Source organism: Capsicum annuum, chromosome 12, assembly GCF_002878395.1.
Source record: "Capsicum annuum cultivar UCD-10X-F1 chromosome 12, UCD10Xv1.1, whole genome shotgun sequence".
Classification (NCBI taxonomy): Eukaryota; Viridiplantae; Streptophyta; class Magnoliopsida; order Solanales; family Solanaceae; genus Capsicum; species Capsicum annuum.
The window spans coordinates 10,435,160-10,458,589 of NC_061122.1; the positions used below are offsets into that span (position 1 = coordinate 10,435,160).

Sequence of the window (23,430 nt, forward strand, 5' to 3'; positions counted from 1 at the left end):
AGGAAAGCTGGATCTACTTTAAAGTAGAGTAGCTTTACTTGTCTTTTTCTCAGAGTAGATTGACGAAGAGGACTGAGATGAGAACGCAGTCTTGCTGCATTTTCTTGATATTTATTTTAGGGTCCCTTGCATTTTACACCCCTAAGTGTCTTCCTTTCTTTAACTTACACCCTATCCTATTTATTTTTATAATTTACACCCTAACCTCTTGGGTCCCTTGCATTTTACACTACAAGGTGTCTTCCTTTTTTTAACTTACATCCTATTTTATTTTTTTTTACAATTTACACCCTAACCTCTTTATTTCCTTACAAAATAGTAAAATTATTTTTTAATTATTTTTTAATGAGGGCAAAATAAGAATAACAATATACTCCCTTCGTTCTATTTTACTCGTTCCAATTTGACATTGCATATTGATTAAGAAAAAACAATTAATAACATGACTATTTTACCATAGTACTTTCATTAAATAATGTTTACATTTTAATTTGGAGATAAAACAATTAATACTAAGGGTAAAAAAGGAAAAAAAAATTATCTTGTCTTGATTAATGAAAAATAACAGGTAAAATAAAAATCGAATTAGAAAATTTGGAACGAGTAAAATGGAACGGAGGAAGTACTATTTTTTAAAATAAATTTATTTAATTTTTAATGTAACGAACTTTCAAGATATGTTCTTGCATTTACATTTATCATCTAACTATTGTCATGTGATAAGTATTCTCATTTTAATTTGTAACTGCTAAAATTTCATAGTGGCGTTGCTTCTGAATGGTGAAAGTACGGTACAGTGAAATTTCTGGAGCCATATCTATATTAATGCAATCATAGTCACCTATACTACCTGTCAGAAAGAATAATAACGTAAAGAAAGGATCAAAATATTGAGGAAAAATAAATAGATTAGCACTAGTTAAGGATAAAGCAAAAAATATAACACATGAATTGATGGAATTTTATCTTTAACAATGTCTTCATATATCACTAGTTCTGCAATATCAATCTTCTCTTAACTCAGATGACATTTTTGAAATTTTCTAAAAATTTGAGTTTGCAAATTTTTCATCTAACTTCCTACACTAAAAATTAAATAAATTTATTTTAAAAAATAATACTTCCTCCGTTTCATTTTACTCGTCCCAAATTTTTTAATTTGATTTTTGATTTTACTTGTTATTTTTCATTAACCAAGACAAGACAATTTTTTTTTCTTTTTTACCCTTAGTATTAATTGTTTTATCTCCAAATTAAAATGTAAACATAATTTAATAAAGGTACTATGGTAAAATAATCATATTATTAATTGTTTTTCTTAATCAATGTGCAATGTCAAATTGAAATGAGTAAAATAAAACGGAGGGGGTATATTGTTATTCCTATTTTGCCCTCATGAAAAAATCATTAAAAAAATAATTTTACTGTTTTGTAAGGAAATACAAAGGTTAGGGTGTAAATTGTATAAAAAAATAGAATAGGATGTAAATTAAAAAAAGGAAAACACCTTGGGGTGTAAAATGCAAAGGGCCCAAGCAGCTAGGGTGTAAATTATAAAAATAAATAAGATAGGGTGCAAGTTAAAAAAAGAAAAATATTTTGAAGTGTAAAATGCAAGGAGTATTTTCTTATCGATTATATTGAAATCAAAATCTTTAAAAATCTAAAATTGATTAAAAACATCTTATTAATTAATTTTTGATTTAAATATTTAAAATTAAGAACAAATAAACTTAACTGATCATATAAACGAATTTAACCGATCGAGAAACTCAGGGTTAATCTTTTTTTTTTTTCTTTTTTTGGACATCCGACCCCTTTAAAATAAATAAACTGAAAAGCTCTTCAGTAACTGTTACTCATTTGTGCGAAAAGAAAAAATCCTAAAATGTCGAAGAAGGAAAAGTACAGCAAATCCGACGACGAAGATGACACTTTCTACTACCGTTACTCCTCCGCACCACCACCGGCGCCGCCGTCGTCCTCCGTCACTTCTAAATCCTCTCACGTCGGAAGCAGCGGCGGCGGAAGCGGCGGATTAGCACCATCAAAATCAACAGTCTACGTGAGTAATCTCGATTATACCCTTACAAATTCCGACCTCCATACGATCTTCTCTACGTTCGGTAAGGTCGCTAAAGTAACTGTAGTTAAGGATCGGGACACTCGTAAGAGTCGTGGTATAGGGTTTATACTTTTTGTTAATAGAGAAGATGCGGTTAAGGCTGTTAAAGGAATTGATGGGAAAGTGCTTAATGGAAGGACGTTAAAGGCGTCGATTGCATCAGATAATGGAAGGGCGGCGGAGTTTATTAGGAAGAAGGTTTATAAGGATAAGAGTAGGTGTTATGAGTGTGGGGCGGAAGGGCATTTGTCGTATGAGTGTCCGAGGAATTTGCTTGGGCCGAGGGAAAGACCTGAGCCATCGAAGAAAGGGAGGAGGGGTGGTGGAGGTGGGGGTGGAAAGGGGGTAGGTGGGGGTACGGGTAGGGGTAGGGGTGGGAATTGGGATGAGGAAGAGGGGGATGATGAAGAGGCTGCAGGAGCGCGGTTTGATGACGATAATTGGGCGTCTGTGGTGGATAGAGGCGTGGAGGAGAGGTTATTAAAGGGAGAAAATGAGGAATTCAAGAAGGAGAAAACAAGGGAGAAGAGAAAAGGTTATTTTAGTGATGAGAGTGATGAAGAGGATTGAAGCGCCGAAGAAAGGGAGGAGGGGTGGGGAGTGGGCGGAGGAGGGTGATGATGAAGGGGGAGGAGGAGCGTGGTTTGTTGACGATAATTGGGCGTCTGTGGTGGATAGAGGAGCGGAGGAGAGGTTATTGAAGGGAGATGATGAGGAATTCCAGAAGGAGAAAACAAGGGAGAGTAGGAAAGGTTATTTTAGTGATGAGAGTGATGAAGAGGATTGATATGCCGAAGAAAGGGCGAAGGGGTGGGGAGTGGAGGAGGAGGACGAGGAGTGCAGTTTGGTGATGATAATTGGGTGTCTGTGGTGGATAGAGGAGCAGAGGAGATGTATTGGAGGGAGATAATGAGGAATTCAAAAAGGAGAAAACGAGGGAGGAGATGTATGCTATTGGAGGGAGATAATGAGGAATTCAAAAAGGAGAAGAGGAAAGGTTATTTTAGTGATGAGGAGGATTGAATCGCCAAAGAAAGGGCAGAGAGGTGGGGGTGGGTTAGGGTTGGGGAACGACAAGAGGATGATGAAGGGGGAGAAGGAGCACGTTTTGATGACGATAATTGGGTGTTTATGGTGGATAGAGGAGCAGAGGAGAGGTTATTGAAGGGAGAAAATGAGGGAAAATAGGAAAGGTTATTTTAGTGACGAGAGCGATGAGGAAGATTGATTGTTTCATTTGGTGGAATTAGATGAGGAAAAAATGGGAGCTTTTAGCTTGTTTTTGAAGTTGAGGAATGATTTTCAATGGTGTTAAATGAAGGTATTTAAAAGTTCTCATTCCGTTCTTTTCTAGTTTTTGGTAATTGTTGAGTGTTATTTGATTTCATTGGGAAATATCAACATGATGTTGGATATCCGTGTATATGTAGGTTTAACTGAACTTATTTAGTATGGAAAATGTAGTTCTTTTGTTTCTCTTCCTTTTGGAGTTTGAATTGCTCTCAAATGCTAAGATTCATGCTCCAACTAGTTGACATTATTTTATTTGTAGGTTTAACTAAAGTATGGTAGCATTATAGGACGTATATGCGTTCTTGCAAAGTAGAGATTACAAGTTAAGTTTTGTTTTGTTTATTTGTTGTATTAGACTAAAATCTATTGTTTTTGGCTGTCAAGTTTTGACCAAGATTCCTTGGATATGTTGCTAAGTTTTAAACTGGATTTGTTTGGGAGGTCTTCGCAGTCCAAACACCCCTGAAACTGAATTGCGACAATGCTTCTTTTTGCCATAATGCAGGACTCCGTTGATGTCTTATTGAATCCATCTAGTTGTCATCTCCAGAGACTCCAATGAAAATTGAAACAATTTAGAATTTCTAAGTCCAATAGGCATGGTAGTGTATTTGAATTCTCCATTATTTTTTATATGTATTTCCCTTGGAAACCGTCATTGACAACAGAATGTCGGGGGTGTGCCAATATTGGCGAGGTTAGGAACTTGTAGTATGTCACCATAGACGAAAAGGAGATCGCATTTCCAAGGATACCTCACTCACTTCTTAAGAGGAAAGACTCTCTTAAGAAAAAACAAATAAAACTCAAAGCTTTATATAAAAAGCTTAGGGCCTGTTCGGATTGGCTTATTTTAAGTGCTTTAAGCTAAAATAGATTTTAAGAACTTTTGAAGTGTTTGGGTAAAATAAAATAAGTGCTAAAAAGGGAAAAATAAGCTAAAAGCTATAAGTTAGAATTTCTAACTTATGACTTTTGACATTATAAGTCAAAAGTTATAAGGTTATCCAAACACCCACTTATAACTTAAATTCAAGATGTTGTACATTAAGAGTTAAAAGGATTTTATACGGGCTTTACAAAACCAAAGAAGCAAGGTCACCAATTGATGTGAGACTTAAACCCTAATAGAAGATAAGGATGACAACTCAAAAGATTAGGATGATGGCTAATCTTATCAAGAGTAGGATGATAACTAATCTTATCAAGGTAAGGATGACAAAAACATATAACATGACAAAGTTATTGAATCATCTTATGACGAGTTATTGCATCATCTATGACAAGTTGATGCATCAGCAAGTAGTGAACTCTTTTATCACTAAAGCACAATGTAGTTTTGAAGAATTGAAAACTAGGATCTCTAAAGCACCTATATTCCTTACCTAAGTTTGTCAAGTGTCTGAAGTTGATTGTGATGCTTCCAATGTTGGTATTGATGATCTTATTCCTCAAAAAGGTCAACCAATTGTTTCTTTAGTGAAAAAGTCAACAATTCAAAGTTGAAATATTCAACTTCTAATAGAGTTTTATGCAATTATTCAAGCTTTGACCTATTGAAACCATTACTTGTTACCAAAAAGAGCTAATTGTGTATTTTAAGCATGAAGCGCTTAAGCATCTCTAGTCTCAACATAAGCTTGATCATCGTCATATTGTTTGGAGTGAGTTTCTCAAGCCTTCCTTTTTGGTCTCAGCATAAATTTGGTGTAAAAATTCAAGGTAGTTGATCTTAAGTTTTCGTTCTTCCCTGCTTTTCACCTTACACACAAAGTTTGTTGAATTTGAAGTTGTGAAAGCTAGTAGGGAGAAAATGTTAGAATTTGGTGAAATGTGGAAGTCTAGCTCTAGCATCCCTGCCAACACTTTCTTCCGCAAGAAGGATATCTTTTTGGAGGTAATTTGTCATGTTCCCTAAAATTCTTTACACCAGTTTTTTTTGGGGGGATTTTTGGGAAGCTCGTAAAGGAGGATTGACTGGGAATATTAGAAGCGATTAAGGTTTGGTTCTTAAAAATAAAACTTTTATTTGGCTAGGACTTATTACGACTTTATTTACTGTCTTTTGTCTTGAGCCGGGGTTCTATCGAAAACAACCTCTCTACTTCTTCAGAAGTAGTGGTATGGATTGTGTACATTTTACCCTCCCAGACTCCACTATGTGGGAATACGCCGGGTATGTTGTTGTTGTTGTTGTATTTGGCCAGGATGAGATGTCGTTCGACATATTCAAAAATGTTGCATTTGCCATTTAGCAAAGTCTGGAAATCAAAACAAAGGTAGTATATAAGCCATTGTTAATTCTTGTAGCTCACCGGGAAGATGTTCATGGATTTTCTATTAGGATGGTCGAAGACTCCATGAAGGCATGGCTCCATAGTGGTGATTCTTGATAGATTCGCGAAAATCATTTTGTACCATGTCACAAGTCTGATGATGCTTCTCATATTGCTAATTTATACTTCAATTAAAACGTGCACCTTCATGAAATTCCAAAAATTGTCACTTATCGAGATGTGAAGTTCCATGAGTCATTTCTGGCAGACTTTGTGGAACAAAATGGGAACTTATTTGTTGTTTAACTTAACAAGTTATCGCAAAGACAAATGGTCAAATGGAAGTTGTCAACAAAACTTTGGGAAATTTATTACATAGTTTTGTTGGAAAGTACTCCTCCGTTTTAATTTTTTTGTCTTACTTTTATTTTAATATTTAAAAAATGTTTCTTTTTCTTATTGGACAACTTTTTAATTCTAATTTTCCACATGACATATTTAAGACCACAAGATTAAAGGGCATTTTGGTACATTCTACATATTTTTAGTTTAAGATCACAAGATTCAAAGCCTTCTCTAAACTTTGTTCCTAGTCAAAGCTAAACAAACAAATTAAAACGGAGGGAATATATTCGTCAATGGGATCTTGTGTTGCTATAACAACAACAACAAACCCAGTATATTCCCACATCGTGGGGTCTAGGGAGGGTAGAGTGTACACAGTCCATACCACTACCTCTAAAGAAGTAGAGAGGCTGTTTCCGATAAACCCCCGGCTCAAGACTAAGGACAGTATATATAGAGAAAAAAAATGCATGGAAACATGATAAAATAACATAGGTATGACATCCATAAAAAATATTGAACACTGCCAAACAAGGACACCAAAGCCCTCCTACCTACTGCCTACGACTCAACCACACACCTTAGCCCTCTGTCCTAATGTTTTTCCTCCATACCTTCCCATCCTGGGTCATGTCCTCAGTCAGCTGTAACTGCTCCATGTCACGTTTAATCACTTTCCTCCTGTATTTTTTCGGTCTACCCCTACCCTGCTTGAAACCGTCCAAGGCCAACCTCTCACACCTACGAACCGGGGCATCCGTGCCTCTCCTTATCACATGGCCAAACCATCTCAACCTAACTTCCCGCAATTTATCCTCCACCAATACCACTCGCACTTTTTCCCGAATACTTTCATTCCTAACCCTATCATCCCTTGTAAAACCACACATCCAACGAAATATCCTCATTTCCGCCACCTTCAACTTTTGGATATGAGAATTCTTAATCGGCCAACACTCCGCTCCATATAACATAGCCGGTCGGACTGCAACTCTATAGAATTTGCCTTTTAGCTTGGGGCGCCTTCTTATCGCATAAAATTCCCGAAGCGATCCTCCATTTCATCCAACCTGCCCCAATACAGTGAGAGACATCCTCATCTATCTCTCCATTCCCCTGAATCGTAGACCTAAGATACTTAAAACTATCCCTCTTACAAACTGTCTGGGAATCCAACTTCACTACCACCTCCTCCTCTTGCCTCGAGTCACTAAACTTGCACTCCAAGTACTCCGACTTAGTCCTACTCAATCGAAAACCTTTAGACTCCAAGGTTTGTCGCCAAACCTCTAGCTTATCATTAACACCTTGTCGCGATTCATCAATCAAAACTACATCATCCGCAAAAAGCATACACCAAGGCACCTCGCCTTGTATGCTCCTCGTCAACACATCCATCACCACGGCAAAAAGAAACGGACTAAGAGTCGATCCCTAGTGCAACCCAGTCTAGACCGGGAAATGCTCGAAATCTCCTCCCACTGTCCTTACCCGAGTCTTCGCCCCCTCGTACATGTCCTTTATCGCTCTGATGTACGCCACAGGGACCCTCTCGCCTCCAAGCATCTCCACAGAACCTCCCTAGGGACCTTGTCATACGCTTTTTCCAAGTCAATAAACACCAAGTGAAGATTCCTCTTCCTCTCTCTATACTGCTCTACCAGTCTTTGCACTAGGTGAATTGCCTCAGTCGTGGAGCGACCAGGCATAAAATCAAATTGATTCTTCGAAATAGACACAATCTTCCTTAACCTCCGTTCCACCACCCTCTCCCAAATTTTCATGGTGTGACTCAACAATTTAATACCCCGATAATTGTTGCAACTCTGGATGTCACCCTTGTTCTTATATAAAGGGATCATCGTGCTCCATCTCCACGCCTCAGGCATCTTAACGGACTTGAAAATGATGTTAAACAAGTTGGTCAGCCACCTCAACCCTGCCCCACAAGAAAACTTCCAAAAATCTACCGAAATGTCGTTGGGCCCCATCGCCCTGCCCCTTTGCATCTTGCGAATAGCCTCAGTAACCTCCTCTACCTTAAAACACCGACAAAAGCCGAAATCGCGGCACTCCCTGGAGTGCTCCAACTCCCCCAACAGAACACCTCTGTCCCCCTCATTATTCAGGAGCCTATGAAAATACGACTGCCATCTTTTCTTAATGAGGGTGTCTTCTACCAAAACTCTGTCATCCTCTCCCTTAATGCACTTCACTTGGTTCAGATCCCGACCCTTCCGCTTCCTAACCTTGGCAAGCCTAAACAACCTCTTTTCCCCGCCTTTCTACTCTAACCCTTTATACAGACTCACAAAACCTGTTGTCTTAGCAGCTGTAACAGCTAACTTAGCCTCCTTCTTAGCTAACTTGTACTCCTCCCTGCTCACCCGCTTCTCCTCTTCATCCTTACTCTCAACCAACTTAACGTACGCGGCCTGTTTTATCCACCTTTTTCTTAACTTCTTCATTCCACCACCAGTCCCCCCGATGCCGGCCAGACCATCCCTTCGAAACACCCAAAACCTCTCTAGCAGTAGAGTTCTTTTATAGTAACAAGATTCCATTGACGAATATACTCTGTAATTCATGAATAACGAAAGAGACATCATTGTAAATAGACTAACCAATGATTTTCTCTCTCATACACTGTGGAAACATTAACCATCCTCTTTAGATTTTCTTCATCAATCTCATCGGGTAATGGATCAAACTCTGTAGTCCTTGAACAACTAAACTAATTAATTAACCCCCACACACATAAAAAAAAAATCTTGAAAGAGTAGAATCACTCAAACACGATGCTTGAAATGAACTTATACATGATTTTTAAGGGTGAAATCTTTGTCATACCATAGAAATTTCATCATGTTTAGCTGTATTTTCATCATCAGGTAACTCCGCGAAATCTCCAAAAAATTTAACAATCGCATCATCCTAGTGAATTCTTCAAAAACTCGATCAATTGTAACTTCAAATTCGAAGACGTAATGAGATAGCATTTTGAGCTCAACAACAAATACACCTCGTAAAACATGAGCAGGTCTTCGTTTTTGGAGTTACAATTGATCAAGTTTTTGAAGAATCTATGGTTGAGGCGATGGTAGTATTTCATTAGGATGGTGCAATTGTTGGATTTTCTAGGGCGACCTAAATATGATGAAATTCTGAGGTAGCACAAAAATTCCATCCTAAATCATGTATAAGTTCATTTCGAGTATCGTGTTTGATTGATTTTACTCTTTAATATTTTTTTTGTGTGTTAATTGATCAGTTGTTCGTGGACTACAGAGTTTGATCCCAGAGGTTGATGAAGAAAATTTGAGAGGATGGTTGAAGTTTCCTGTGTGTGCGCGCTTGTCTGTGAAAATCATTGGTTCGCCTATTTACGGTAATGTCTATGTCGTTATTCATAGACTACAAATTATATTCGTCAATGGAAACTTGTTACTATAAGTGAACTCTACCTGTAGCAACATAAGATTCCATTGTTGAATATACTCCTTCCATTTCATTTTGTTTTGATTTGATATGGAGTTTAAGAAAGTAAAAAAAACTTTGGAATCTCGTGTCTTAAACTTACCCTTTATGTACAACATCTTGAATTTGAGTTATAAAGCTTAGTGCTTATTTGCATCTTTTAAGAGAGTGTATTTGGATTTCTTTTCGCAAGCTAAGGGTCTATTGGAAACACTCTACCCCTGAGTTAGTTAGTGAACCAAGGTGGCCTCCTTATGATTATCCTTGTCATAGTGGCGTTCTTGCCCTCGCTACTATTGGCATACCTTCGATGTTTAGTCGTCCTCATTATTTCTTTGTTAGATAGTGAGAGAGTGAAAGATAGAAAAGGAACCGTCATCACCAATAATCCCCAAGTAGTTGCGTTTGGCTATATGAATCCTCTACATCCATTCGAACCTAACATTCGGAGTGTTCACATGAGTATCTTGATACCTTTGCAGAACAGTTGTTTTCTGCAGTTTGGTAATGTACACCCACTCATGCTCTGAAGTGATGTACTCAAATCAACTTACATTTTTAATATTTTCACATAATTGCAATATAACAAGCCGAGTCGTTAGAAAGTAACCACGAAGTAAGACTGTTTTATTCAGCTTGCACTTTCGAGCATTCAGAATGTGCCCGTAACACCAATCTTACAAGAAATAAGTTTTGCTGAATACAGTTGCCTCTCTTGCATTTATAACCAGGTGTAACTCTAATCTAACAGCTCCAATTCCACAGCAATGTGCTTAGTATCTTGATATCTTGTTTTAATGTTTTTTCCAGAGTTTGCCTCTCCTCCTTTCTTTGCAAATACATGAGCTTAACATGCTTCATTTTGTATTCACTCTTGGTGCATATTACGCCTAATTCCTTTGCCATTTTCAGCTGATTAAAATAATGGAGATCAGCTTCTATATCTGGAGGCTAGTGGCTTTTCTTATCAAGTTGATTGTTCCTCTTTTTGCTAGTGAAGGGGAATGTCACATGGAAAATTTTAGCTTTAGCGAGTGGTATGAGTAGCTAGAATATCGGGGGTTGGTGGTGAAGAATTTGGAGCAGTGCAGATATTTTTATTCACTTGGTTGCAACATGTTGTCGTTCTTATCTCCCTTGTTCTTCATCATTTTGGGTCAGAAAATAGGAGCTGGTTCGATGTTTTTGCGGTCGGTGTTAAGTTTCAGAATTGATTCAAAGTTATCTTTATTGGAATATAGAACATCTGTCACTCAAGCCTCAACACCATATTCAGGTACTCCAAGCATGCCAATGCAAGCCATTGTATGACACTCCTGTTTCTTGGTGGATCAACAGCTTGACAAGCTAGTTAGGTAGCCCTTTATTTGAGGATTTCTATACAGAATGTTGCTTGTAATATCAGAAAACGAATCAAAACTGTATTAGCACTGAAGCTTTTGCCAACTTTTTAATGTATTATTACCTCGTCCGGCTTGATTTTCTTTTGAAAGGAGTACAGTACAGATAATGTTATGCAGAGGCAAAATAGATAATATTGACTTATTCAATTGAAAGAAGAAGATTGATGCAAGTTGCATTCATGGATAAGGGCTTTTTTATTTCCGTTCCGTGTCCAGTACCCTCTTCAGCGTCCACATTGGGGGTAAAGCACTTGCTATCAAAGGCGATTTCATTTTCAGAGCAAGAATATAATGTAGCATACTGTTGACGTTTTCATTTTCTGCAGCAGTGTGCATAAGAATCAAACTAGCATCAAATTTGAAAACAAACCTTTATTACAAAGGATACAAACAATGAAGGTTAAAACTGTATTTTGGCCACTTAGTGTCTACGTGACAAATACGTGTACCTACATGGACCTTCAATGTCTAGATTCATCCAGTGTGCCACGTATGTGTTACGTAGGCACTAAGGTTGCCAAAAATACGATTTTGCTTAGTCCAGGGTTAATAAGATCCTTTTTAAGTTGGAGTGTGTCTCAGCAATTTCGTTTTCAAGGTGGAAGCAGTACATTTTCTCTATAACTAATAAAACAAACTTATGTCAGAGATATATTAAAACAAAAAGAAATTGATGTTGAGAGTTCACAACGAAATTTATTCACGTTTAAAACAAACAGAAAAGTTATGTACGTTTTGAAGATTTTTGCATGCAATGTGGTACTGTTTTTGGAACATTGCACAATAACGCTAGATATCACTGCAAAAGTGCAATCATGATGACTTCATTCAATTTAACCATTTTACTCTTTTATTTCTTTTTCCTTCTCCCTTTTTCTACCTAAAACATTAGGTTGAAATAGAAAAGGCTAAATAATCTTTACTGATTCAAAGCTCACAACAACAACATGCTCAGTGTATTTAAAGACAGTTATAGAATTTCTAGAGCATGAGAGACCGTTGCTTAAAAAAGAGAAGAAAAAATGTGTTGGATGGAAATGGTCCTTGTTCCTCTTGATAAATAATCAAGCTTTTAATCAAGTACAACGTCAAGTCTTTTAGTAGTATGTGTGTCGATAGGTAATATTAAATCAATTCTAAAAAATATTTACATCAAATGTTTAGTTTTATCGAGCATGCATTTTCGTGCCCCAAAATTTACACTTAAAAATGCTCCTTATTTGCACAGAACGTTTGGGGAGGACAGAGTGTTTGTGCCACCTCAGAGTAAGGTAAAGGAATTGTTTCTGATAGGTTAAGCGTAAACTCTAGACATTAGACTTTTTGAGTTATACCTACTTCTAACTCCTATTTCAATAAAATGAAGGGTCATTTGGTTGATCGAATGGGATAACATACGAATATTCGTAAAATTATTTGTCTCATCTTTCATATAAGATTAACTTATAAAGAAAAACACTTTCATAAAATATTCAATTGATATTCTAATCTCATCAACTAAATGACCAAATGACTTAATGAACGGTGTAGATTGTAGAGCACTAGAAAATAGAGATTAGCATTTGATAATCCCATTCGGTTTCGATTTATTTATTTTGATTTGTTTGATTTTTGATTATAGAAATGTGTGTATCAAAAATCAAATTAATTTTTTAAAATTCATCCAGTTCAGTATTTTATTTTTTAGATATTTAGGCCACCCTACTTAAAAAGCAGTTGAATCGAAATCCTAGATATCAAAACAAAGACCAAAAAGGGGAAAAACCAAAAGTAGCTTGTATTATTTCTATGTTTGTATGTTAATTAAGTTTCAATAGTAAAGACAAAATACCTAATTCTCTTACCTGTAAAGTACTACATTATATCAAGGGACATCCTTATACTACAATTGTTGTACAAATCCATCAACGGTCAGAAGAAAGCTCCAAATTTATCTAGTTTCATCTGTAAGTTCATATGATTTTGCACTTTCTTTTTTGTTTTGTTTTTAAAGAATATTTTACCTTTTATTGGTGTTTAGAGGAAGAGAGGGAGGATTTTCTTGTGGGGTGTTTTTTAATTGGCTAATTGATGAAGAATTTGAGCTAAAAATTGAATTTTGAGTAGTGGGTATTTGTTGATTGTTAGAGAATTTGAGGTCAAAATTGATTTTGGAGAAGTGGGTATTTGTTGATTTTTAGAGAGTTTGAGGTCAAAATTGATTTTTGAGAAGTGGGGTTTTGTTATATATTGGTTGATTGTTAGATAATTGATAGGGAATTTGAGGTCAAAATTGGTTTTTGAGTAGTGGGTTTTTGTTATATGTAGCTGTAGTGGGTATTTGTTGATTGTTAGAGAATTTGAGGTCAAAATTGATTTTTGTGAAGTGGGTTTCTTTTATGGATATGTGGGTATTAGTTGATTGTTAGATAATTCATTGAGAATCTGAGGTTAAAATTGCTTTTTGGGAAGTGGATTTGTGTTATATCTAGGTGGGTATTGGTGGATTGTTAGCTAATTGATAGAGAATTTGAGCTAAAAAATGGTTTCTGAGATGAGTTTTTGTTATATTTAGGTGGGTATTGTTGCTTCTTAGATAATTGATGTTATATTTGATAGAGAATTTGAGTTAAAGATTGGTTTTTGAGAAGTGGATTTGTGTTACATCTAGTTGAGCATTAGTTGATTGTTAGATAATTGATTGAGAATTTGAGGTCAAAATTGATATTTGAGAAGTATTTTTTTTTTTGGTTATATCTAGGCGGGGGGGTATTGGTCGATTGTTAGATAATTGATATATGATAGAGAATTTGAGCTAAAGATTGGTTTTTGAGATGTGGATTTGTGTTATATCTAGGTGGGCATTAGTTGATTGTTAGATAATTGATTGAGAATTTGAGGTCAAAATTGATATTTGAGAAGTGTTTTTTTTGGTTATATTTAGGCGGGTATTGGTCGATTGTTAGATAATTTATGGAGATTTGAGCTAAAAATTGGTTATTGGGAAGTGGGTTTTATTATATAAAGGTGGGTATTTGTTGGTTGCTCGATAATTGATAGAGAATTTGAGCTAAAAATTGATTTTTGATATGGGCTTTCGCTATATCTAGGTGGTATTGGCTGATTGTTAGATAATTGATGGAGAATTTGAGCTCAAAATTGGTTTTTGAGAAGTGCGTTTATGTTATATTTTAGTGGGTAATTATTGATTGATTGAACATTGAATTTTTGGGGTAATTTAAGTTTTCTCGAGTCAAATAGAATCTTGGTTTTCTTGTTCCTCTTCAGTTTTATACTACAGAATTTGCATTGATAGTAAAAAGAATTTCAATAATATAATGTAAAAAGATAGTACTTATTTAGAATCAGTAGTGGTTTTTTGAAGAGGGAGGCGTAGCTGGTAAAAGTTGCCTTTCATGTGACCACACAGGTTCGAGCTGCGGAAACAGCCTCTTGCAGAAATAAAGGGTAAGGCTGGGTACAATAGATCCTTGTGGTCTGGATCTTCTCAGGATCCTACGCATAGCGGGAGCTTAGTGCACCGGGATGCCCTTTTAGCAGGTTTTTTGTACTCGGAATGTCTTTGTTGTTTAATTCGGTAATGTATATTATTGGTAATTAGGTAATGTATATTATTGGGAGAAGGGAAAACCTTGTATTTAAGGTGTAAACAAAGTAGAAACCTCTTTTTAGGTTACTTTACCCTCAACAAGTTCTCTAAATTGAGGAAAATTCGTACTGTACTCTTGTTTTTTCCGCATTATAGTAGCTTATAGCCAAAGGTGGATGCAGAGTGCGGATACCAGGGTCATATGAATCAAGTACTTCTTCACTTGAAGTATCCCCTAAAATTGCAACAACTAGTGGATATGAACCCATAACTTCAAAATATATAATGAGTGTTCAATTCCAAGAACATTAAATTTTGAACTCATAAAGTTTAAATCTTGCCCACCTTTGTTTATAGGTGAATCAAATCAACAATAGAATTAGCATTGATGAATCAATAACTTAATTATGTGACACTTGCAGTATCTTTTCTCTGGATAATATCTGCGGATTTACCAAATGGATACTAATTGATGATTACCTACTTCATTCTTCAGGTTACGCAAATCGTAGTGTCTGTCAACTTCAAATTGGCTGATCGGTGGACATGATCTATGTTCAAGTAAGATAATTATGGAAAAGAAAAATTAAGAACAATATTTCTTTTTCTCTTAGGAAAGTATTTAATTATGTTGAAATTTCTAACTCTGACCAAAAGTTGCATCTTATTGTCTATCCGTTTTATTGCTACTTCTTGTGCTAAAAAATGATATGTTCTTACAAGATAATAAAATAAAAAGAAGCTGCAAATCAAGTTAATGAAATGCTAAAGAAAAATGTAACGATAACAAATGGAATCATGTCAATTGCTACTCTAGTTTAGTTTCTTACTGGTGATGTCTTGAAACCGATTCACGCTCAAATGGAATAAACAATACCTGATTACTATTTCTCAAACTTTGAACCGGCTAAACAGTTTTCATTTGCACTTACCCTTTTTGGCGACTCACCGGTATTGCTGATATGACAGTTCACTTGAAAAGGGTGTGGGCAGGTACTTATTGTTTCTGAATTTGCTGTGTCCAGTTTGATTTTCCAAAGTATACAGTAAAATATTCCTCTCGAGCTAGATAAGGCAACTGCTTGGTTCTCGTTTGTGGTCATACTCAATTAGGCCTTTTAAAGAACCTAATGCTTTGATCAATTGGAACCTGAAATGCTTTGTATGTTGTGGTAGACTGATGATTTCAATTATATGTTTTTCTTCTATATGATGGGATTGAAGTCCTTTTCCAATCTGCTTTGAACTGTTTTCCCTCGAACCGAGGGTCTAATGCAAACGACCTCTCTACCCCCAAGGTAAGGGTAAGGTCTGCGTACACCCTACCCTCTCCAGACTCCATTTTGTGGGATTACACTGGGCATACATTGTTGTTTTTGTAGTAGTTGTTGTTGTATTGTGGGGTTGGAGGTTGTGGAGAGGCTAATGTTGGGTCTCACTGTAGTTTCTGTTTTCTTTTGTATCTTTGGTAAGTTGATTTTAGCTCATTGCAGCTTCTGGTTCGGACATCAACTTGTTGAGTATGTGACAATCACAATCTGTTTTCACGTCTTATTATCAGTTTCCTCTTGGAAGTGCCTTTCGAGAATGTAAAGTGTAATATTACTTGTCTGCTAAAGTGTAAATCTCAGGGTACTTATCTGATATAACCCAAACCATGTCTATCGAAGGAGGCATAAATGCAGCAATTAAAAATTTGTAAAAACCATGCCTGAGTTAGCATGAATTTTTTGTGAAATATGAAAAATTATGAGCTTTCTTTGGGGATCTATTACATTGTGTGTCTATGCAAGCAGTTCATATCTTACTTTTAGATTTCTGTCACTACCGTCTTGAGCCCAGGGTCCATCAGAAACAATATCTCTACCTCACCTCAGAAGACGCTATCCCTATCTTGTTCTAGATTTATGTCACTACCATTTGTTTCGCCTCAGTATCTTATTATCTTGTTGTTGCCTTGTTGGTTTTGTTGCTTGCGATTGCCTCTTCTTCACTGTTTGTTCAGCCGAGGGTCTTTTGGAAATAGCCTCTCTACCTCATCAATCCTCCCCAGACCCCACCTGTGTGATTACACTGGAGGTGTTGTCGTTATAGCTGCAAGCAGTTCATTTTTATTGCTTCTCTCTGAAAATGTGTGCCTTGTAAATTTCCTGTTTAGTTTGAGGATTTCTTCCGTAAGGAAGTACTTATGGCACTTGACAGCTTGTGATTAAACCTACCAACACCTTCCATACGGTTGCTTGAAAGGGTGAGTAATGGTTACGTGCCCTTATCATATAAGGGAAACCTTGTCATTAAGATTCACATCAGTTTGATAAAAATTTAGGTAACCAAACAGAGACCTTTTTGAAAAATTAACAATTAGATCTGGAGATAAATGCACCCTTTTGGTTATTTCTTAGTATTGTATCGGAATTTCCTCAGCATGTGCTGCTAAGAAGTTTCCAGCTTAGGAATATATTACTTGTAATTGGTTTACTATGCAACAGTCTATGTCTAATCCTCCTTAACATCAAATTCAAGGCTCACTGATGCTTTTGGTATCCCCAAACACGCTTAACAAGAGCCTAGATTTATAGCTATGTTGCTCGACTCTTCAAAAATGTCAGTGGGTACGTGTCGGATTCTCCAAAAGTAGTGTATTTTTGGAGAATCCAACGTGACTGCAGCATTGAAAGTGAAGAGACCGCCCAACTTAGATTTGTAGATATGGAGCAATTCCTTTACTGTAATGGAATTGCAAATCTAATCACATAACCGAGAATCGATGTCTGAATATTAGTTGTGACAGCTGTTTTTGACTATGATATTGACCTTTTCTGGCTCAAGCTTAGATAGAGAAGTATTTCCTGGCTTTTTGGTTTTTACCCTTCAAATATCGTCCCTCGCATGGTATGTGATTATTAAACCACTAATACTCATAGAAGTAGGATGAACCTTGCCAAGAAATCTGGCCAACTTACTGAACATATAGTATACACGCAAAATGCTAAGAGAATTCCCATTTCTGACTCTTGAATTATTTATCTGAACAAGCTTTCTCATTGTTTTGTTGCTCAACCAGTGATGATGAACCGTTGGCCTTCAAGAAAATGCATGAATTTTCCACAGCGGACGGCTTTGTAGAGATAACTGAATCCTTGGCAGACATGATAAAGTTCATTGCAAATGAGCCCTCTGTGGGGCTTTTCTACATTCAACAGCATTCCCAGAATGCAGCGCCCAACCTTGTAAATCTCAAGAACAACATTGAGGAGAAATCCCGTGAAATGGCTCTCCACACGGAAGATTCAGAGGATTCAATCACTGTGATCAGGTCGATGAAAGAGTGTGGCCTTCCAATTGCTAATGAGATGATTAAAGATCTCAGACATACTCTAGCTGTTATTTCAAAGAAACAACCAAAAAAAGGATTAATTAGTGGACCTAGTACAAGTTTCCCAGTTGGTATAACTACCTCTTGGAGTCCTTCTACCTGGGCTCGCAGTACAGGTTCAGAAGAGGGCGATGTGAGGACAGCAGGCTATCTTTCGAATGTTTTAAAATCTGCAAAAGAAAAGGCTAGCAACTTCAAGTGGCCTCAGTTAGAAACTGGAGAATCTCAACCAGTCAAGAGTGAACCATCTTTATCGGACAAGGATGAGCCATCTATGACCTGTACTAATGATGTGCTATTAGCTGCAGCTGCAAGCTCTTCTTCCTCGCTTGGTCGGTCCAATAGTGAAGACTTAACATCATCAAGTCGAATTGTGGATGAGCTACAACAAGAACAGGTAAACAAAAGCATGTCCCATGATCAACTGCTGTCTTTAGCCGAAAACTTTGATGAATTTAAAGCAGATAAAGAAGCGAAACTAGAAGAGTGGTTGGGAGGGACATTGACATTGTAATGCCGATCCAGAGAATGAGAAACGCTGAAGTCCTTTAGCTTGATTGAACTTTGAACCTCGGCGATGATTTTCTTATGAAGGACTCTCCTCCTGTATCATGATTCATATATATCATTATACTAGATGAAAAATGTTAGAAGTGAGAGTTCATTGTAGTCAGGAAATGTAAGGTCATGTAGAAGTGGATTATTGCTCGACTTGGAGCAACAGTAAAGTTGTTTCCGTGTGAACTATAGGTCACGGATTCAATGCTCAAGGTAGGCTTCTTATATCACTCTTTAGGGGTTTGGTCCTCTGCACCCTGCATGAATATGGAATGCTCATTGCACCGGGCTGCGCTTTTTCCCTTGGGCCCTAGTTGTGTTTGTACATTGAGGAATGTATTCTCTGTAAACTTCTTTAGCTGATCCCTATGTTGTGTTCTGAATACTCATTGTCATGGTTCAATTGGGAAAACAATACGCTAAGGGGTCGTTTGTTGTGAAGTATAAGGATAAATAGTCCCGAGATAAAATGAGGGACTATTTTATCCCATGTTTGGTGTGAGGTATTAGTTATTATCGGGATTATTTATCCCATCATTTACACCATAGTGATGGAATAAGTTATTTCATACACATGGTGGGATAATTAGTTTCATGATAACTCTTTCCGAACCAAACGACCCTAGGAGATTGGTTGATTCATATACTAATTATCCGGAGATATCACAACTAGACTCGTGCAATAAACTCAGTAACTTATTAACAAAACGAACAAGATAAACTTGTAGGACAGCCATTATTTTTGCTGATTCATTAGCTAACTACTCTCTGCACTTGAACTTTAGTACAACGCGTAGGCGTTTGGCCATTGATTTTAAATATTTTTCACACTATTTGAAATTTACGAAATTTAAGTTAAAAAAAGAAACTGTATTTGGTCTTACTTTTGCAAAGGAGAGGAGAGGACTATTTGGAATTCATGAAAACTGAGTTTTGAAGCACATATTTGAAAATTTTAAGACCAAACACAATTTTGAAACAACATAATACCCCGTATATTCCCACAAAGTGGGATTCGAAGAGTATACACAGTCCATACCACCACCTCAGCAGTGAGATAGATTCAATAGACCTCCAGCTCAAGACAAAAGCAGTCTAGAAAAATACGAATTTGAAACAAAGGGAGAAATCATTCTGGAAAAAGAAATAATTCGCGAAAAGGGACCCATTCTTTCCTTCAGTAAATCTTTGCTTCATACAACTACAACAACATTGTAATGACCCGAGACTACCACCTAGTCATCACACGGTGCTTACGATCCCGAAGGACCACAAGCTAACCCATGAATGATATATGCTCTGAGCACTGAATAATAATACTAAAATTAATGCGGAAAAATGGGCTAAAATGCCATAAGGTTCAAAACATCTAAAATACTGATAATAAATAATAACATCTGAATTTGAAATACTGTCTGAAAATCTAGTCTGAAAAGTCTCTAACTGAATCTGTTTGAAAGTGGAGTTGATGGGACAATCCCCCAACTAACTCCATCTACTAAAATACTGCTAAGCTAAAGTATTGAAATAAAAGCACATCCTTGATAGATGAGGACTCACTACTGGATCTGCTACTGCTGGCTGAATTTGGCTAAACGCGGTCAGGAACCTGTGCGTCTGAACCTATGATATGAAACATCATAGCGCATAAAAGTATGCGTCAGTATATGGGAATGTACTGGTATGCTAGATGAGGTAAGACTGAATGCATGGGTTTATATGCATGATCAATAACTAATTGAATGACATGCAAGAGCTAGATTAGCATACATGGAGTATCTGTAACTAATGAGCATACTGTAACTGAGTATATTGGAACTGAATCTGTTAACTGATAACTGAATATACTGATAATCTAAGATCACTGATAATCTGATTTACTGATAACTGAGTGACTGTATCTGACAGTCCTAATTCTGTAGAACTGAACTGATTTCTATTCTGAAGACTGAGACTGAAACTGTGGGAGGTAATCATCTAACCGACATGCCCCAATCTGAACTAATAGATAATTGAGTTGTGGTCCAATCTGTAACCCCAATTGAAAGAGTGTCTGTACCGTGCCACGGGTAAAGACAACTACTGTAGAGTCAGTCCTAACTAACGGGTGACCCCTGAGATCAGTCCTAAACTAGCGGGTGATCCTTGAGTATGTCAGTCCTACCTAACAGGTGACATCTCATAACCTACGCTGGCTACATAGTTCTGGAACGTAGAGATTGCTTCTAGGGACCCAGTCCTATCTAACGGGTGTGCCTCCATCCCTAGGCTCGCTCGGTGCTGAATCTTACTCCCAACTGAAAGACACTGAACTGAGTATACTGAACTGAACTAGACTGATACTGAGATTACTGAGTTTTCCTAAGTTCTGTAATTGACTGAGTTCTACTGAGTTTTGTAACGGACGGAGAGTACTACTGATCGTGACATGATTGATACTATTCTGTAACTGACACTGGCTCTAAGTAACTAGCTAAATTGTCAGGTATTAAATACCCCCAGGACTCGATAGCATGAAAAGTAAAGCAAAGCATAATCTTGAATAACATAACAATGTTCACTTAGTCATAATTCAATCATAGAGATATTTCATCAAACACTTGTAATGCATTAACTTATATATGTACTAGCATGTCATGATTACATCATTTTATTTACATGGACATTCTATCAAACACTTGAGGAGCACAACTTAATGCACATAATCATGAATAACATATAAACATGGCAACTACAATGCCCAAACTTGCAATTTCATGGATTCAACATACAATTCATATAATTTCCCCCTAAATACTACTTCTATTTTCATGAATCTTATCACAATCATGGATTGAAAACCAAATCAACATCATAGATGCATTAATCACTTTATAAATTCAAGAGTTTATCAAGATAATCACATATTGCTATTTAATTTCATGAAACTTGCACTTAAGTCATGGATCTTAACCCAACTAATATCAAGAATATGAATTCAATCTAATTCAAACATGAAAATCATAAATACTCAATCTTTGTACTTTGAAAAAGAATTCTTAGACTTCATGGGTGAAAGGGACTCATGAATAGACATCTAACATACCTTAATTTGTGAGTTTCTTGGAGTTTTTAGAGAATCTTGAGATTTGTTCTTGATCCCTTGAGGGCTAGGGTTTTGCTAGTTTCAGAGAGAATGGTTTTTAATTTGGGAAAAAGTGAATAATGAGTAGCTAAGGACGTTTTTAGGGATTAAATCCCTTATCCGGCCATAATAAAATTATGGGAAAAGACTGTTTTAACCTTGGGCGTCCTTCAAATTTTTCGTAAAATTTTTTCGAACTGGGCACCTGGTACGACACGGCACTATCGTGTCGTGTCACTGAAAAATGACAGCTGGGAAATTGCATGGTGGCACGACGCAGTGGTATCGCATTGCCACTTTGTTTGCAAACTGAAAGTGCACCGTGACACGGTGTAATCGCGTTGGTACAGTGAAAATTGATATTGTGAACTAGGTCTATGGCGCGATGCGCCAATATTGCGGAACAACACTGGAAACTAACAATTGTTATTTTGGCTGGTTCCGCGACGCACTGATGGCTCAGGTGGTACACTGTCTTACTAAAATGGCCATAACTCTTCGCCCGAGTGTCGGATTTGGGCGAATTTTATATTGATGGAAAGCTTATTCAATTTCCTAAACAATGGAAAGTCGAAATCTTGAAAATTACATAGGAATTAAATGTTATTCATTTTTAAGCTAGTTCTTGACATTCTAGGAGCGAATTTAAGCTAGGAAAAAGTACGAGGTGTTACAATATCTCCCCCTTGGGAATATTCGTCCTCGAATAAGACTGGCTAGGCTGAGAAATGCTGATAGACTAAGTTGACACACTGAACATGCACACTGAACATGACTACATGGTTGAACTACTGACAAACTGAGTTTCCATACTGGACATGCATATCTGATGCATGGAATACATGACTGAACTGATTAATGAAGGCATGATTGAATATGCAATGATAACTGATACTAAGACTTATGGCTGTAACTGAACATGGGACTAAGTAGATTTAAGGAAGACTGTTACCTTAAGCTAAGAACACTGATAAGCCTAAGATCATTTATTGAACATGTATGAATGGGAACATGAGAACATGAATGAGTTTGAAACGTGATACACGAACTGAATATCATGAACTGAACTGAGCCTTTGAGTACATAGCTTACAGCTGAAATTAAAAGGTTTAGATCATGATAGCTCAGGGGTTATAGAGCATCCCCTCCTTGGGACGCTATGTCTCTCGAGAATGCTGACTCGATTGAGGTACTGAGGAACTGAATATCTGGGATCTGAAACTGAGGCATGTTACATAAACTAGGCTGAACTCGTAGCTTGGCTAAAATTTTATAACATGAGATGAAGCCTTCGAAACGCCCTAAAAAATAGAGTGACTAAGCCCTATCCACTGTAACTACAAATTTTCAAACTTAGATATATTCCTCGAATACTCTCTCAACAATACATCTCATTTCGGTATGACACTTCTCTTGCGACTACTGAAAATATTTATATGGGCATTGAGCACGAATGCTTACCCATACTAACTTGTCTAATTAACTGAATAACTAATAGTTGAATACTGGGCATGTAAGACTGAACTGTACTAAGTCTGAATAACCGAACTGAAACTGTAGGGTACTATGAATATGAGGAAGAGACGAACTGAGTAACATGAGATAAATGAGCATAAATTTGTGAGAGCGATATTATTTAAGAACGCAAGACCAAACGTATAACATAATTATGAAATAGTCTGTAAACGGAGGTACTGATCTGATTACTAGGCTAAGACTGTGACTGAGACTGTACTGGAACTAACTGAATATTGAGTGAAATGAAAATCCTTATACTTGGAACTATAAGCATGTATTATTTTCGATGATGTTCACGAATATAATCTGTGATTATAGAACTGACATGTAAGGCATGAGTACTGAC

The 23,430-nt window shown here is 36.8% G+C and overlaps 2 protein-coding genes across 15 annotated transcripts; both read left to right on the forward strand.

The window, feature by feature from the left end:
• Positions 1 to 1,790: 1,790 nt before the first annotated feature.
• On the forward strand, positions 1,791 to 11,000 carry LOC107850360 (U11/U12 small nuclear ribonucleoprotein 31 kDa protein). Of its 8 annotated transcripts, none has more exons than XM_016694832.2 (3): positions 1,791 to 3,446; positions 9,311 to 9,427; positions 10,429 to 11,000. In XM_016694832.2, exon 1 carries the CDS (start codon positions 1,889 to 1,891, stop codon positions 2,693 to 2,695), a length of 807 nt encoding a protein of 268 aa, XP_016550318.2. In that variant the 5' UTR covers positions 1,791 to 1,888; the 3' UTR covers positions 2,696 to 3,446; positions 9,311 to 9,427; positions 10,429 to 11,000. The 8 variants fall into 8 exon arrangements, with proteins under 8 accessions (XP_016550318.2, XP_047256686.1, XP_016550317.2 ...); XM_047400730.1 differs by having other exon boundaries at positions 10,512 to 11,000; XM_016694831.2 differs by having other exon boundaries at positions 9,328 to 9,427.
• Positions 11,001 to 12,387: 1,387 nt separating this feature from the next.
• Positions 12,388 to 18,825, forward strand: LOC107850359. 7 transcript variants are annotated; one of them, XM_047400724.1, is made up of 4 exons: positions 12,647 to 12,865; positions 14,329 to 14,459; positions 15,005 to 15,069; positions 17,573 to 18,825. In XM_047400724.1, the coding sequence occupies exons 3-4, from the start codon at positions 15,062 to 15,064 to the stop codon at positions 18,396 to 18,398; spliced, it is 834 nt and encodes a 277-aa protein (XP_047256680.1). In that variant the 5' UTR covers positions 12,647 to 12,865; positions 14,329 to 14,459; positions 15,005 to 15,061; the 3' UTR covers positions 18,399 to 18,825. The 7 variants fall into 7 exon arrangements, with proteins under 7 accessions (XP_016550314.2, XP_047256680.1, XP_047256684.1 ...); XM_047400727.1 differs by lacking the exon at positions 12,647 to 12,865 and adding an exon at positions 12,874 to 13,473; XM_016694828.2 differs by lacking the exon at positions 14,329 to 14,459 and having other exon boundaries at positions 12,388 to 12,865.
• The last annotated feature ends 4,605 nt before the right edge of the window (positions 18,826 to 23,430 follow it).